The 17362-nt window shown below is 34.9% G+C and overlaps 1 protein-coding gene across 2 annotated transcripts in view; it reads left to right on the top strand.

Moving 5' to 3' along the window:
- Window positions 1-17362, top strand: part of side-IV (sidestep IV) — a 794218-nt gene that overhangs the window by 766392 nt on the left and 10464 nt on the right. Inside the window, exon 12 of one of the 2 annotated variants that reach the window (XM_074171284.1) lies at window positions 15270-15608. The exons of the other annotated variant lie outside the window; for it this stretch is intronic. Coding sequence (XP_074027385.1) covers window positions 15270-15608 — 339 coding nt within the window. The remainder of the gene's footprint in view (window positions 1-15269; window positions 15609-17362) is intronic. 2 annotated transcript variants of the gene reach the window in all.

The following is a 17362-nucleotide window of genomic DNA, read 5'->3' as shown; positions in this document are numbered from 1 at the left end:
CACGTCAACCATAGTATACAGGGGGACACATTTTCATATATTCACATTCGATCTAGCTGTCCCTATGGCAGCCCCAAAGCATGTCACCATTTTTTCAATGGATCAATTGTATTGCTTCATCAGATGTTCCATGATGAAGAGATTTCAACATAGTAGAATACTTTATAGTCTGAAACTCATAGTTTGGAAGCTAAAAATTATTTGAGTCGGAAACGAGCCACCCTGAATGAACTTTGTACAATCTGTTACCTAGGTGATTTTGTGAAGTATACTTCAAAAAAGTCTTATTTTGCCTAGTTAAAATTTGAATTCTATATTCTCTTCATTTTGTATTTGTCTCATTCTACAATAACGATTACCTACGCTTCGAGAACGGATTGAAATAGTGAGTTTGTACTACCAGAATGGAAATAGTGTTAAAGCCCATATGTTTAATGATAATCATCTAGGAAAAATGTACGACACAAATACGTTTCGGAAATATTGAACAAATTTATGGAAACTTGATCTGTTAAAAATAAAAAGCATAACCGTTCAGGAGTTGTCATCGATGAAGCTACTGCAGTTATAGGGCACGTTGGACTAATGAAAAATTCGCGATCTCTTACTAAGTGATCTCAAGAATCAGGAATCAGTCGAAAAAATGTTTTTAGGATCCTTCATAAGTACAAATTTCATCCATATAAGATTAGACTAGTTCATGAATTGAACGAAGAGGATTTCGATGGACGTATCGAGTTTTGTGAAAGTCTCACTGAACGGATTCACTTGCATCGGAAGTTCTTGTATAGACTTCGTTTTTCGGATGAATGTACGTTTAGTTTTGATGGAGAGATGAATCGGCAAAATTTTCGATATTGTAGTTATACGAATCATCATTTATACCGTCAAGTTCATACCCATTCGACATCAAAAACTGAATGTTTGGGCATGAATTTTAGGTGACGACATCATAGGACCTTTTTTCATCGATAATAATTTAACTAGCGTTAAATATTTGGATATGTTGGAGAATCGAATAATACTGTGCATCAATAGGGCAATTGAGGAGGATATAAATTAATTCGAAAACGAAATAGTTTCCCAGCTGGATGGTGCACCTCCTCATTATGCAGCTCCAGTGCGACAATTTTTGGAATTATAATTTTCCTGGACGCTGGATTGGCAGAAGAGGTCATACAGAATGGAAGTTGATGAGAACGTTTTTAAACATTCACTATAGAACATTTTTTTCTTCTCATTGTCCGGTCATCAGATTTTGATTCAAAATTAATAAAAAATCTCTTTTTCTAATTTATTGCTTCCATTGCTAGAATGAATATTTCAAAATGTGGCCTCCTGTATAATTGTTGACCTGTTTTTTTATTTTTCCTACAAATCATTATTTCAAAAGTTATTCAGGGTTACTAGTTTTCAACTCAAATAATTTGTAGCTCTCGAACCATAAGCTTCAGATCAGATGTTTTATACTTTGTTGAAATCTACTCATCATGGAGAATCTCGCGAAATAATATATCAGTCAATCAATCAAACATTTTTTGAATCAGTTTTCATTTACAATCACATTAGGCAAACATCATCATAAAATACTGGCTGATACAACAGGTCAAACTATTATAAAAAATCAAATACAAAGCATAACTTGAATAAAAATAAAATTACTAAGCTACAATCAAATTATGATTCAAGGAGAAACTCATCCACAGAGTAGTATGCTTTCTGCAATAGAAAAACCTTGAGCTGGATTTTAAAGACATTGATGTTTGAGGACTTAATGTCATCACTGAGCTTATTATTTAGTTTAATCCCACAGCACATGGGGTGATTCTTCGATACTGTCAATCTACTATAAGGCTGATAAAGTTGAGGGTTATTTCTGGTGAAATGTTCATGGATTTGCTCATTTCTAGGAGTAATTGAAATATTGTTTCTTATATATATATATATATATATATATATATATATATATATATATATATATATATATATATATATATATATATATATATATATATATATATATATATATATATATATATATATCAGAATTTGGTAGATATACAAAATAGGCATTGTTAATACACTATAACGAATGAATAATGGCCTGCAGTTTACACTTGAAGATGCCCCAGCCAGAATTCTGATTACCTTTTTCTGAATAACAAACACTTCATCACCTTTAGCTGATAAGCCCCACTGTTCAAGACCATAGGAAATCACTGACTGAATTAAACTGTGGTATAAAAGCATGAGAACATCAAAAGAGACAGTTTGTTTCAACCTACGAACTAAATATATATGTTTACTGAGCTTCAGTTTGACACTATCAACATGGAATCTCCAGGTAAGTTTATTATCAATATCAACACCCAAGAATTTAGTACAATTAACTTGATGTAAAGTTTCATTATTTAATCTTACCAAATAGCTTTTATCAATAGTTATATTTTTAGTAACAAAGTTGAGCATTTGAGATTTGGCAGAATTTAGCAGCAGGCCATTTGTAGAACACCACTCCTTGATTTGATCAGTTACTTGATAAGCATTGACAATTACTTTGGACATAATTTCCACAGATACCAAGATGTTAGTTTCATCCGCGAAAAATATAGTAATGGAAGCTTTCGAACAAAATTTCGGAAGATCATTAATAAAAACCAAAAATAAAAGAGGTCCTGAAATAGAGCCTTGAGGTACCCCTCTTACTATACATTTACTTACAGAGTCAATTCCATTCACACAGACCAGCTGACTACGGCCAGTCAGGTAAGATCTAACCCAATTCAATTCAGGGCCACGTATACCATAAACCTGCAATTTGTGTAGCAGTATGTCATGGTCAACGAGGTCAAAAGCTTTGCTCAAATCAAAACATAACCCCAGAGTCTGCTGTTTGTTTTCCAAGATTTCCAACACATGTTTAATGAGTTGATCAATTGCACCAACTGTGGATTTATTTCTTCTATAAGCATTCTGACTAAAAGAAAATAACCTGAATGATTCAAAGTAATCATATAATCTTTGATAGAAACAGTATTCAATAATCTTAGAAAACTGACTAAGTAGCGATATAGGCCTGTAAAATGCACAGTCAGATCTCGAGCCCTTATTTTTATATATTGGAAAAACCTTTGACATTTTCAGTATATCAGGAAACCTCCTCTCTATGAAAGTGGAGTTAACTATATGAGTCAAAGGATCAGAAATTACATTGGCAACGTTTTTCATAACATGACCAGGAATTTCATCAATACTGGACGATTTTTTCTTACAAACTTTTTTGATAACTTATTCGATTTCCATCTTAGTTATAGGGTGATTATACCGGGTGTCCCTGGACTTCCTCTTTTCCCAGGGACACCCTGTATAAGGTGATCCATTAAAAAAATTGGTGACATGCTCTGGGAGTGCGATAGGAAAGTAGCATCAAATGTGAATATGTAAAAATGTGTCCCCCTGTATACTATTGTTGATATATTTTTTAATTTTTCCTGAAAATCATTGTACCAAAAGTTATCCAGGGTGGCTCGTTTCAACTGGAATGCACTGTATATAACATAACATTGGAATAATCGTTGAAATATTACAAAATGATTTTTTATTGGCCGTAAAATTTGTCTCTGGTGGAAAAATATTGAGGATTGGATGTCTTCAATGACAGTTTTATATAGGAATTTTCTAATATATTTTACTTACTCGATGGTGGAAATATTAACACATAAAAACTACAACGGCACTTTTTGTCGGTCTCGGATAAGTTTCTGGTGAGAATCCAGCCTCAGAAATGTTCATCTCCCGATAAGTATGAGATATTTCATAACTTAGGTATCTTTTCTTCCGGAACTTTTAGCTACGTAAATTAGTTTTGCAAAAATAATTTACGTGGGCTGTTCAAAAAATAAGGTGAATATTCGATTAGCGATTTTGTTTTCTTTTTATGTTGCTACACTAAGTTTTGAACATATGTTCACAGTTTCAACTGTTTGGTTCGTTGGTGAGAGGCATACAAGTTAGAAGTGTTTTGGGTGTTCGTCGATTTTTTTGCTATCGAAGAAATGGATTGAAGAGTTTGTATCAAATTTTGTATGAAAAATGGAATGAAGTACTTAAAAATACTGGAAATTTCGACAGTGGCATACGATGATTATACTCGGAATCAGAAAAATTTTTACAGGTGGCTTTCTTCGATTCTTCGCGAAAAGCAATACGAAGAAAACACCCCTCATTGTGAAAAACAATTCATGACTTTTGCATCACGATAATGCATCTGCTTACTCGTCAGTGCCTGTTCACAGTTTTTTTTTGTCAAAAAACAACACCGTAATCCTGCCTCTGCCACCGTATTCACCAGGTTAGGTCCCCTGCGATTCATTTCTGTTCCCTATATCCAAGATACCCATGAAAGGACGGCGTTTCGCAACGATTGAAAAGATAAAAACCGAGTCGCTGAGAGAGCTCAAGGACAAACCAAAATCAGTACTGCTTCGAGGATTGGAAAAAACGCTGGCATAAGTATATTATATCTGACTGGGACTACTTTAACGGGGACAAAACAGAAATTGATGAATGAATAAATATTTTTTGAGAAAAATGCAAATTCACCTTATTTTCTGAACAGACAGTATATAGAAACGATAATCCATATCCATCACCAATTTTCTTCAGCCTTAAAAGTATCTTCAATCAAGGCCGTAGCCAGAAAATCATTTCGGAGGAGGTTTGGTTTGGTGGAATAGTAGAAACACATGGAATATTAAAATAAACGAAAGAAAAAAAATGCTGTTACATGATATAATATATTTATTAGAAAACCATTACAGAAATATTAACATTTTTTACAAAATCAAATTTAGTTTTCTAACTTTCTTCGCAGCGAACAAATCAATTACCTCCTCGGTGTCGATGTCAATTCTACGGTGGATTGACATTAACGCCAAACCATTTAGTCGTTCCAGGCTTGTGGAGTCTCTTAAAAAAGTTTTGAGTCATTTCAGGGAAGAGAAAGTCCTCTCAGGGGTACATGTGGAAACAGGCAGTGTCGCCAAGAACTTTAAAAGTTTGTGAATATTTGGAAATAAGGACTGGTTGCATTCTCCGAGAACTTCTATATAACATGATGGTCGATCTATTTCAGATTCTTCCAGCCATTTTAACCACCACATGTCTAATTCAGCATTCACAAAGTCCCATTCTGAATATTTTTTATAGAACTCAAAGGAATATTCTTGATATTTATTATTGATTTGTTCTTTGCAACACACAGAAGGAATTAAAAAGTTGAGAGATGATAATGTGGCTTTATGATTTTGGAATCTCGACTGAAGCTGATCAATGAAATCATCCAGAAGTGGAATCATTATAGTAATTCTAAAATGAGTTTCAGATTCTTTTGTGTTGTAGTTTGCCCTATGCTCTTGGCGTGACGTTATTCGCGGAATTTTAATCTCTTCGTTTACAGTACAGAGCAAATTCTGTGCATTCTGGAAAAGATTAGCATATTTTGAATCAATATTTTGGCGAATATCTTCAATAGTCTTCATGATTAAATTAATATGTTGTAAAGCTGCTGCCAAATCGCAAATGGGAGATTTAAGTATTTTGCATAGTGTCAGTTTGCATGGGAACAACATTCCTGAGCAACATAACCTTATAACAAAATCACTCGAAATGACTGATCTCAGAAAATAATCAGCCTTTGACGATGTTTCACAATCCATGTCAGTGCTTAAGTCGTCTAGTCTAGTCGTCTAGCTTCATAGATTTCCTTGAATCTTAACAACCCATCGTGATTTCCAATCCAACGGGTCTCGCACATTGCCGTGAGGTTTTTCCATTGTGTTTCGGGAAAGTTTCTTTCAATACTCTCTTTCAAGCACTTGTTTTGTTTTGCCGAGGACTTGCTGAAATTTCCAACGGATTTTATAATTCCATTAGTATTCCGAATAGGCTGTACTTGACAAGAATGAGCCAGAGCTAAATTCAATAAATGTGAGCTGCAATGAACGTATAAGGCTTCAAATTAAAAAATCATATCTTTACTCACTTTCACTTCACTAATTCGCACAACTATAATTCCACACAATGCACTATTACTTCGCTTATATCTCCGTACTCGCATTGGATCACGTAAGACAGAACTGCGCCTGCGTGCTCAACAGGGCTCTTATATATTCCGCAGAAATGGCATAAGCGGTGTTGCCAATATCATGTCAAAACTGCTTACTTTGAGCTACCATAATACTCACATTTTCTCGCCCTTATTCAGTATTCCTCACAAAATCCTCACATTGTTCGGGGGGGATAAATCCCCCTTGATCCCCCTCTTGGCTATGGCCTTGAGTTTCAATAGTCTGAACGATTAATGAAATGTACTAGATCATATGCGTCGAAAATGAAGGAAATCGATTATATTGTGCACCCCACTCTAAATGGTTTGCCATTTTATCTATTCATTTCATAATTAAAATTTTAATATCCCAGATAGTTATTGTATGTTCGATAAAAAAGTCTACAAAATTGAGTGTTGTTCCAAAATATAATCGGAAAAATAAACAAATTCACTTCAAATTTTTATTTTTCAAAAAAATTTAATCACTTTGAGAAAGAAGGTTTTTGATTTTCTACTACTCCATTTTGCTACAAAAAAATGTGGGTATCTTCCAAAAAAAAAAGAAGGAAGCAATCAATTTCAAAAAAGAAATTAATTAATACAGATTATTGTATGATTTTCACTACAAAGGGATTTACAAGGGTTTTTCAAAACATAAAAGCGATTTTTATAAAACCCTTCATAGTGAAAATCATACAATAAACTGTATTAATTAGTTTTAATATGGATTTTCAGCAAGTATCGGCCAGTTCCATTTAATTAATTTCAAAAGAAGTGACTCTACATATAAATGTGTAGATCATACAAAAAAGTAATTTTCACACAAACTGGAAGAAAAACCCTCCTGAAACAGTTACTTCCATATTATCATCGAATTACACGAAAAAAAAATTCTCTCGAAACAAAATTCTTTTATATGAACACTGAATTATAAAAAAACACTTTTCTCTACTCAGGTGGTATTCCAAACATTCGATATGGAACTGAATCAGATATCATTCACAGGATTTCTACACAATTCACTGAATGGAAGGTAAAAATTTCACTTACATTTGACATTGTCATCTTCACTGATATATTTCGCAGTAAAACCTTGTCTTAAGGCTATTCAGTTCAAATCTGGATAACATTATAAAAAAAACACAAATCCATTCATAAATCATTCTCATTGATATGTTTTTTCGGTATTCTGACTCAATCATATTTACTATCACAATCAAATGTCTTTGGCATAACTCGAGAACTCGAGAAAAAATTATTAAAAACATTTTATGTATCTTTCAATGTATCAAAAAGCCGTAGGTAGATAGGCCCAAAGCATGTGGAACTATTTGATTCTACACTGCAACTCACGGGTTTTGTTGTGGCTGACACATACTCAAACTCAACCAAATAATCCAGTTTTTCGAAGAAATCGATTCGTTAATTCAGTGAATGATTTCTCAGGTCCGATAACTAGAGTACAACTCAATCTACCACTCAAAACTTGCTTCGGTACGCACTGTCTTCTGACAGTACCAGTCTCTTAAAATGATGATTCGATCTATAAGTAGGCCAGTCAAACAACATAGATCACCCTGATGTAAGCTAAAAATTGTTTGTCCTTTTAGATTTTTTCAGAATTCTTAAACTGTTCTCGAAATCCAGGTATACAATGTTCGTTTGAACTGATGATATTTTTCAGGCCTTTGACCATGATGGTTTGCTGGCCAAACTTCGATGCTATGGCTTGTCGTATCATTTTTGTGTATAGCTCTGCAGCTCCCTGAAAAAACGTTCCCATCGATGGATATCTCTCGAATAATTTTAACATCAACGCTGGTGTTCCTCGGGGATCCATATTGTCTCCAATCCTCTTTTTATTGTATATCAACGACTTATTGGAAAAACACAAGAATCCAATATATTGCTTTGCTGACGACACCACACCTGACTCGTCATTTCATTTGGATTCCAGGACCTCGGTGTAACCAGTAACCAGGTTCAATTCAATGCCACAAAAAGCTAGGCATCAGAGTTTTCTTCAAAATGATGAATGTTTCCGAACCAAATATAATAAATTCCTCTTTCTGCTTCGATACGTTTGTTGGGGGTTGAAATGGACACCAATATGTCTTGACACAATCTTGTCGCTGAAATTGCAAAGGATGATTCTCAATAGCATGGAACCTAGTTCCGAACCAAGAAACTGTTCACTCCTCAGCAATTTTTGATGCTTTATAGAATTCAGATCTAACTTTTTTGGAGTATTATTCTCATGTATGGAGCTCCGCCCCTGGAACACACCCTGAAGTTGCTGGATTCCATCCAGAAAAGATCCATCCGCCTGATCAGACCCTTGGATACTTGCAACCTCGATAGTCTGAAACATCGAAGAGAGGTTGAGATACGTCTCTCTTCTATAAATACTTTCACGAAAAGTGTTCAAGTGACTTGGCTCATTTGATTCCACCAAGAGCAAAACATTTCAGAAATACGCGACAAACCGTGGCTACTCATCATTTCAAAGTACACCACACACCACGTTTATGTGGAACTTTTTTCCAAATGGATTCAATCTCCAGCGATTCAAATCAATGTAAATGGCTACTTTTAAACAGGCACTGCTCTGAGAGAGACTGAAAGATTTTTCTGTAGCGCTTGCGTTTTGTCCTTTGTGTTATCATTTACCACACTTATGAATACTATTTACAAGCTTTATTTACATACTTATTTATAATAATATACAGCATTAATATTATATTTTATGGTACTTAATTTCATGCACGTGTCTAGTCTCACCAAACAACGCCAACATCTCTGTTCTTCCGTCAGTGTCAACTGTCATTTCATAGAACATGTTTTAGCGACACAACAAACAACCGAAAAGTACTATGCACATATACTACATCCTTTAAAAAAATGACAGTTTCTTCCCTTGGAAGAGAGTCAGAGCTGCAATACCCCTGTCGTGGATCTGTGAAATGATTTCACTTCCATGAAAAACTAGTATTCGGTCACAAACCTATTATGTTGTCCCCTCGTAGGCGTACGACGAATCGGTTCAAATTTTCAACAGGCCGTCGACTCAAACAAACGAACGCACTGCCGGCACCGTCTCAAAGGAAATTTCCAGAAAGCGTACAAAGGCAATATAACGTAATTTTTACAGTTCACTAATTAATCCCAATAAATGAACCCGCGGCGTTCTCCAAGGCAACTCCCAACTCCCAGAATGTGCGCAAATTTGTGAAGTGTACCGTTCCCCGTTGGAAGTACAGCAGACTTTGTAATCACAATATTAGATTTGGAAACTACTGTAATTGGTAATGTTTGTGAAGTTAATTTGGTGTACTCATGGGGAATATTTCGAGATAAATTGTACGTTATAGCGAAGCAAACGTTTTACTATACAGGCTGATTGAGAAATGATTGAGAAATTACTGATCAAACTTATGCAATGTTAAAATGGTCTTTGTGAACATGGAATAAATTCATTATTTCAGTTACGGTACATATTTTAAAAAAACCCGAAACACGTCAAATTTAAATTATAATTTGACATACTTCAACGGAAAAATACTACCCCTACCGCTTTTTTTTTAATAGGAAGTATAGGATTGTGATATATCGTTTGAAAGGTCTCTTTATTCTCTATTCAAAAATTTCATCGCTTTCAAGTTTATTGCAACAATTAAGACAAAATAAATTAAAATTATGTCGTTATCGAAATTCGATAAAATACCCTCAAAACTAATTGCAATATACTCAAAACTTATTTCATGTTGAGGTAGTGATAATAAGAAAGTAAGCAAAAACCATTGGAATGTTTTTCACATGATATACTTCAAAAAACTGTATATAATTTCCGTGGCAACGTTAGTTCGAAATGTCTCGTCAACATCAGTTGTCAGTACTTCAATGTAAGTTTAAAGTTCGTTAACTTCAAGTCTGACAAATGGTTTGATTAACGGAAATGCATAATAACAATTTTACAAATGATTGGTTACAGAAGTAAAACCCGAACCCAACAGGAAGGAGCTCGCCTATTTCATGAGAAATTTCCTAATTTGCCACCCATATCTCAATAGCAAAATAGAGAAGCAGTTTCGTGAGCTTGGTCATGTGGGGTAGATAAAAAACCAGCTGCCAATGCAATGAGTGATGAACTCAAATTAGATGAGATGCTTGAGTTTGAGGAAAACCCACATACATCGAGTAGACAGGTATTCACTACATTCATTGTTAGCCATACATCGATAGGAAACATATTAAAAGAAAATAAAATGCATCCATATAAAATGATCCCCACTCAGGAGCTCAATTTCGATAGAAAAACTTATTTTTGTGGGTAAATGATGGATATGTTGGATAAAAATGTCATCCAATTAGAAGACGTTATGTTTTCTGATGAGTGTACTTTGTCTTTTAATGGTCATGCTAATGCTACTGATCAACGGAAAATCCTTACTGGATGAGAGAGGAACACACGCAATACCCTCAAAAGGTTAATGTTTGGGCAGGGTTGTTTCAAACCATATCAATGGTACCTTGTTCGTTGAGGGCAACTTGAATGGCGATAATTATATGGCACTACTTCAAAATGATATCATTCCAAGTTTAGCAAATTTATATCCTAATCCACGAAATCCTCAAGTTCCATTGAATACGATATGATTTCAGCAGGATGGAGCACCACCACATTACCAAGTTAATGTCCGGCAATACCTCGATACAATATTTCCCAATCGGTGGATAGGGAGGCGAGGATCGATTGAATGGCCATCGTGATCAACTGATCTTTCATCATCAGATTTTTTTTTTATGGAGATATGTTAAGAGCAATGTGTACAAAACTGAAACTTCAGATTTGAATGACTCAAAAGAACGAATAACGCTTGCGATTTGGTCGGTCACGCCTGATATGTTAAATAATGTTAGATTGTTGTCAGGACGCGCGATGAACATTTTGAACATCAACTTCGTTAACATCCATTTTTTTTGTATTCTACATTTCATTACGTTTTGCATTACATATCAGTTTTGTCGAATTTCGGTAACCACATGATTTTAATTCATTCTATCTTAATTGTTGCAATGAACTTGAAAACGATAACATTTTTAAATAGAAAATAAAGGATCCTTCCGAACGATATATCACAAGCATATACTTCCAAGTTAAAAAACTTGGGGATAGTAGCATTTTTCCGTTGAAGTATGTCAAATTATAATTTAAATTTTGAGATTTGATAAAACTGCAAACATGTGACTGATAAATCCCACTCGCACTTAGAAATTATAATATTGAGCTAAATATCCTCAAACAGATTGCTTAAAACAATGGCTATAACCCTAATTTCATCACAAATTCAATTCATATAGTCAAGAACAAAAGAGAACAAAATCCCACTTATCCCTTTATTGAAGAACCTTCTAAATATATTTCATTACCTTTTTTGAATGGAAACATTTCCCAGAAAGTATCTAGTCTAATCAGCAATAAATTAAAAGTTGCTAAATGTTCCTTCGAAAGTTCAAATAATTTGAGTCAACATTTAGTTAACTCAAAAGATAAAATCAATAAGTTGTAAAAAAGTGGAATCTACAAATTTAATTGCAATGCCTCATATATTGGAAGGACTTGTAGACCTTTGAAAGTTCGAATAAATGAACACCTGAAAACAATTTCAGCCCCAGTCGTAATTCACAATTTCTAAAAGAAGTCAATTCAAAAAATTTCAATAGGTTGGATTTTCTAGAAGATTTACAAATATACAAATAATTACACAACAACCCCCTTTTCCTGAATACGCAAGTACAATTAATTAGATCATATATTCCTTTACATAGACGATTAAATTAATCATTTCAAAAATCAACGTTTCTCAAAATCCCAATTGAATGTTTCTTTGCTCACTTTGGAAAACTTTACGTACTGTGGTCACTAAATATATCATTTGTCAAACCAAATATGTTCTGTAATAGTTGAAGACTTTGTGTCAATGTCAAATTTTCATTTCCTTTTCCTTCTCGTACTCGGCACGTTGGAGATGGTTTTCTGTAAAAATAATTTCAAAAATATTCAAACAGGAACATTCACATTTTGTGCAAATGTTTGCTTATTGTGATGTTCATGTTCATGTCCACTCAGAGTGGTTTTTACTAAAGTTGTTGTACCTTAAGACAGCAGGATCTTCTTGTATATACTTGACGAGTAAGTAATTCGACAATATTAAAAGAATTTAAAGTTCATTCTGAAATTGAAATGAATATCATTGAATATTACTTTCTTGCAGGTATCGCACTGATGATAGCGTAACAGCCGAAAGCACTTTGCAATTTACAAATAAAAACATTTCACACGAAATACGATTCCTTTCCTGATGTAATTTAAATTTGAGGTGTAAATGCAATCGGCTATAAGTGAAAAAGTGATTAGAAAAAGTTACTATTTCCAAAATAAAAATGTATGCAGTAAATTACGTTTATGTATGGAAAATTTTAAAAATAAGTAATCCATTTGAGGAGGGTTTAATTGATATTTGGATTCAAATAAATCAAATATTCGTATTAGTGAATCATCATTTTTAATATTTTTTTTATGAGAAAGACAACGGTATTCCATAACTAATCACTGACAGAACCCTAAAAACTTTTTTATGAAAAATTAAATTTTGTGATACGTTGTTTGATAAATGTTTGTATTGTCTATACGGTAGCCAGGCGGTTCGACGTGGGTGCTTTGTTCACTCACTCAAATTGACTGCCGTGTTGGTCGGTGGTTCAAGCCCTAGTCTGAAAGATCGATTTTCACTTGCTATCGTCCAACTCGTGTTAGGAATCACACGTTAAAAGATAAGACTTCGTTAATCCTCAGTTCACACAAGTTTTTACTTCTGAGGGTTGTCGTTCGTAGGGGTGCGACAGCTGTTTAACGGAAAAACAGATTTCAAACAGATTTCATATTTCAAACTGTTTTATTTTTGGATATATCAGCCATTCCTGAATAATCAGCAGTTTGATTTTCTTATAAAAAACATGTGAACATACAATAAAAATCGAGATCTCAAGACAAAAATATCCAAGACTCACACCAGCTCCCATCTTATCTAGCGTTATAAGTGGTCGCTTAAGTGGTCGCTTCCATCTTTACTGTCAATCAATGAAGAGGGTTTCTTATATAGAAAGTTGTATGTAAGTGGTCACTGAATGTATGGAAAATATTCATGTTGTTCGAAGCTAAACTTTGTATATCATCGCTAACATTCTTCCATTAAAAATTCCACGTAAATCTCCTGAGTCCTATTTCATGGCTGAACCGAAATATCTTCTGTCATATCAGAGCACAAGTGATGTGAATCTTTGATCCAATACCAGACAGTGTTGTTCCGACTTGTCTTCGATCCCATTAATAGTACTTAACCTTAACTTAACATAGATGTAAGATTTTGAACTCTTCTGCCTAATGAGACATCGCTTCCTGTCTTCCTCTGCAACTTCCCAACTTCTTTCAGAAGTAGCACTACTAGATGATACACGTTGTATCCGTGATTCCAAATTTCGATCTACAATCGATCGTATCAGTAGTTCTAGACCAGTTCGTGTATGCAACGTTATGACCTCTTTTATCTTCAATTGAACTACCTGAAATCCTGAATCTAGATAATTTTTCAAGCTTGTTGTGTTCCATTGATTTGTTTTATTCGTTTCATCAAAGGGGGAACACTTCTTTATAATTTCTAAATGTTTCTAGTACTATAACTATATGGAATAGACCCAATATAAATAGAGAGTTGAAGTTGTTTGCCAGTATTGGAAGTCTCAACAGTATCTTACGTATAATTCATTTGCTGGAAATTCTGAAGGAAATCAATTGTAATTGCTCAATCACGAATCCTAAATCACTCACAATTTCTTGATTAAATACCATGAATGGTGAACTAGTCGTCTGAAAGTAATGGTGTGAAGGAATCTGTTCTGAACAAATTCTGAAGATTTGCACCAAATAAGAAGAACATAAACTAGTTCAGAATGAAAATTTTGGTACTCCTTCAACTGTCAGTTCTGTAAACAATAAAGAAAAAAATTATTATTTTCATAGCGTGATTACCACATTTAAGATTCAAAGCTGTTCCAACATTATTCCAGGTACCGTCCCTTCTGCACTTGTATTGATAATTCATTTCTCACAAGTCTACATTCGAGAGTTGTTTTGTTTTTTGCGTAATTCTTATATTTTTGGGTGTGCTGAATCCGAAAATGACGATGGTTGAAAAACTTCATGAGGAGAAACCAAAGTTTCATGCAAGACGTTCTTCTCGCCAAAATTAAGATCCTTCGGAAGCCAACACTTTTTGGTCCAGTGATTTGCTCGGTCTCTACTATCCCACAGACACAAAAAAGAATGGGAGTTTGGTGAACCCAGATTGTTGTCCGAGCAACATGCTCAGGATTTTTAAATCACCGCACACTTGTCAACCATGGTCTTCATATTTCAATTTGCAAAGAATCTGTTTCAGGTTCTTGTAGGTTTCCTCGAGGTTTACGGAATGACAGAAATGGGGGCATAGAAACCACCATCGTTAAGAATAACTGCTTTTAAGCTTCTTTTCAAGCATTTATTTATGACTTCAAGATACAGGTTCAAAAGAACCTGACGTTCTGGATTTTTTGAGTATTTTTTTATTTCTTAGAACATCTCAATATATAGAAAACATCTGAGCACTTCCTGGCAGCTTTCTTGTTGCGGACTTGTATAATTCACGACGAGTAACAACATTTTGAAATATAGTGTCAGTAAGGAAAACAACACCCTTCATCATAGATTATTAGAAACAAAACAAATAATAATTTCGACTTCAGACACCGTCCAGCAAGTTCTAAATGACTACGACTGATCAACAAGATTTTCTCTAATAAAAGCGCCAAATATCTCATTTTTGGCTTTGTTACCCGAATAAAGGGTCCCTTTTGACATCATATTCACAGTCGTGTGGTTTATCTTCCTTTTATGCTGTTTCACACGTATTATTTATCATATATGAAGTTTGTGAGGGAATATTATGAATGGAAAACAAATATTACACGGCAACAATAATATTTCCTCTATTTTCAGAACAAATATTGAATTAACAATCAGTTTTCCGCCACCGACATGTTATCCATAATATCACATTTCCAGGTTCAACAGGAGTCATGCCAGTGAGCCCCCTTCTCATCGGTCTTCTGGGAACAGCTGCCTGCCTGGCGACGGGTGTCTGCCTCGTCTTGGCCGCCCTTTGCCGCTGTCACTATGCCCACCCCCATCGTGGTCGGCCCTGTTCGCGTCCCACCGACAACGGATCCAAGCACCAACCCATGGAGGCGGTCATCGCTGCCGACGATCTCGTCGTAGACGGCTCCGTGACAGGCGTTAGGACGCCGCTCACCCCCACGTCTGAGCAACATTTCATGGTGGAGGCGGTTAATCAAAGGGGTGCAGTGGAGGGAAGCGATCCCGATATTATCAGAAATCAGTATGGTGTGTACTTTATTTTCGCAAAAATTTCTGTAGATTGTTTGGAGTTTGTGTTGGTTCTCATTATTAGTCTGAGTGTTTGTGCCGCAGCTAATTCAGTATTTTCGTTTTTGCATGTGCTTCATGTGTATGGTAAAGTTAATGTTTACTATTCACGATGAGCGTCAATTAGAAGTTTCTGGAACACTGTTCCGAACCAGAAAACTGTGCACACCTCAGCAACTGTTAATGCTTTATTAAGCTCAGATCAGACCTTCTTTGGAGTATTGTTCTCATGTATGCAGCTCTGCCGTCAAACATACCCTCAAGTTGCTGGATTCCATCCAGAAAATAGCCATCCGCCTGATTGGAGATGCGAATATCACATGCAACCTTGATAGCCTGGAACATCGAAGAAAGGTTGGAGATTTATCTTTCTTCTATAGATACTTTCACAGGAGGTGTTCAAGTGACTTGGCACATTTGATTCCACCAAAAGCGGAACATATCAGGAATACGCGACGAACTGTGGCTGCTCATCGTTTTGAGGTTCAACTCAGTACACCTCGAACACTGTTCAAGAACTCTTTCATCTGGAGAACTGCGATTATGTGGAATAAACTTCATGAGAACGTTTTTCCAAATGGATTCAATCTCCCGCGATTCAAATCCAGTGTGAATCGCTACTTTCGCACAGGCACAGTAGACTGGTCAATGAGACCTTATATATAGATTAAAACAAAAATCTAACACAGCTTCCTGATATGATCTGTGACCGTCTCAACTTCAGCCAGATCTAACAGATCATCCAATTAAATGCATCTGTCACTAATCGTGCAAAAAATTCTGTGATGATAATGATTTGTTTCTCAATCCACAAAAATGTGGATCTCATTCTCCATGAACAAAAATATGATCAGAAATAATTATTACTTTGAAAATCATGACCCAAAATCAGTTTCAGAAGTTAAAGACTTGGGAATAATTATAGACTCGAAGTTGTCATTCAATTCTCATCAATAAATTTAATAGTATTATTGGATTCCTCAAAAGAAACTGTCAAAATTTCAGAACGGCAAAACCTCTACTCAATTTATAATATTCATATGTACATGGCTCTGCTTTGCATCGGTTGTTTGGAATCCTCAGTACCACATAAACATAAATCGTATTGAGAGAGTTCAAAACAAATTTCTTCGCTACATTAGTCACAAATTAAATTTTCCAATTATGAATAGCGATTACAGTCCCATTATGCGCCAATACAGTATTATGAAGGATAGAAGAACTGTTACGGATCTTATCATGATTTTCAAGTTGATGAAAGGATTAGTCCACTGCCTAGAGCTGTATTCCAAAATCGAGTTCAATGTTCAGGGTAGAAAGTTGAAGAGTACAGAATTCTTTCAGTTAACTTGCACAAAGAAAAGTACTGCTCAAAATTCACCACATCATAGAATGCCTAAAACCGTTAACGAAATTTGCAATGATATTCAATATTTTGAAATCTCTTCAGACTGTTTCAAACGCAGGATGAAAAAAATGTTCATTGATAAGTTGTGATGATTTCTGAAGAGTCTGTCACTCTTATAAGAATTATGTTATACTTCGTTCTCTATTGGATTTGTTAATCTGTTTGTAACCCCTATATTGGTAAATAAATAAATAAATAAATAAATACGGAGCACCTTATTCTGCATGGTCTCGGGTCTCTTTGGAGGAGCTTTTTTGAGCCTGCACAATAGGAAACAGACGTACAACATAGCTGGTCTTATTAT

This window comes from Leptinotarsa decemlineata, unplaced genomic scaffold (assembly GCF_025532065.1).
Source record: "Leptinotarsa decemlineata unplaced genomic scaffold, Ldec_3_MD MMD2_tig00000010_RagTag_RagTag, whole genome shotgun sequence".
Lineage (NCBI taxonomy): Eukaryota > Metazoa > Arthropoda > Insecta > Coleoptera > Chrysomelidae > Leptinotarsa > Leptinotarsa decemlineata.
This window is presented reverse-complemented; position numbering and strand designations above follow the sequence as displayed.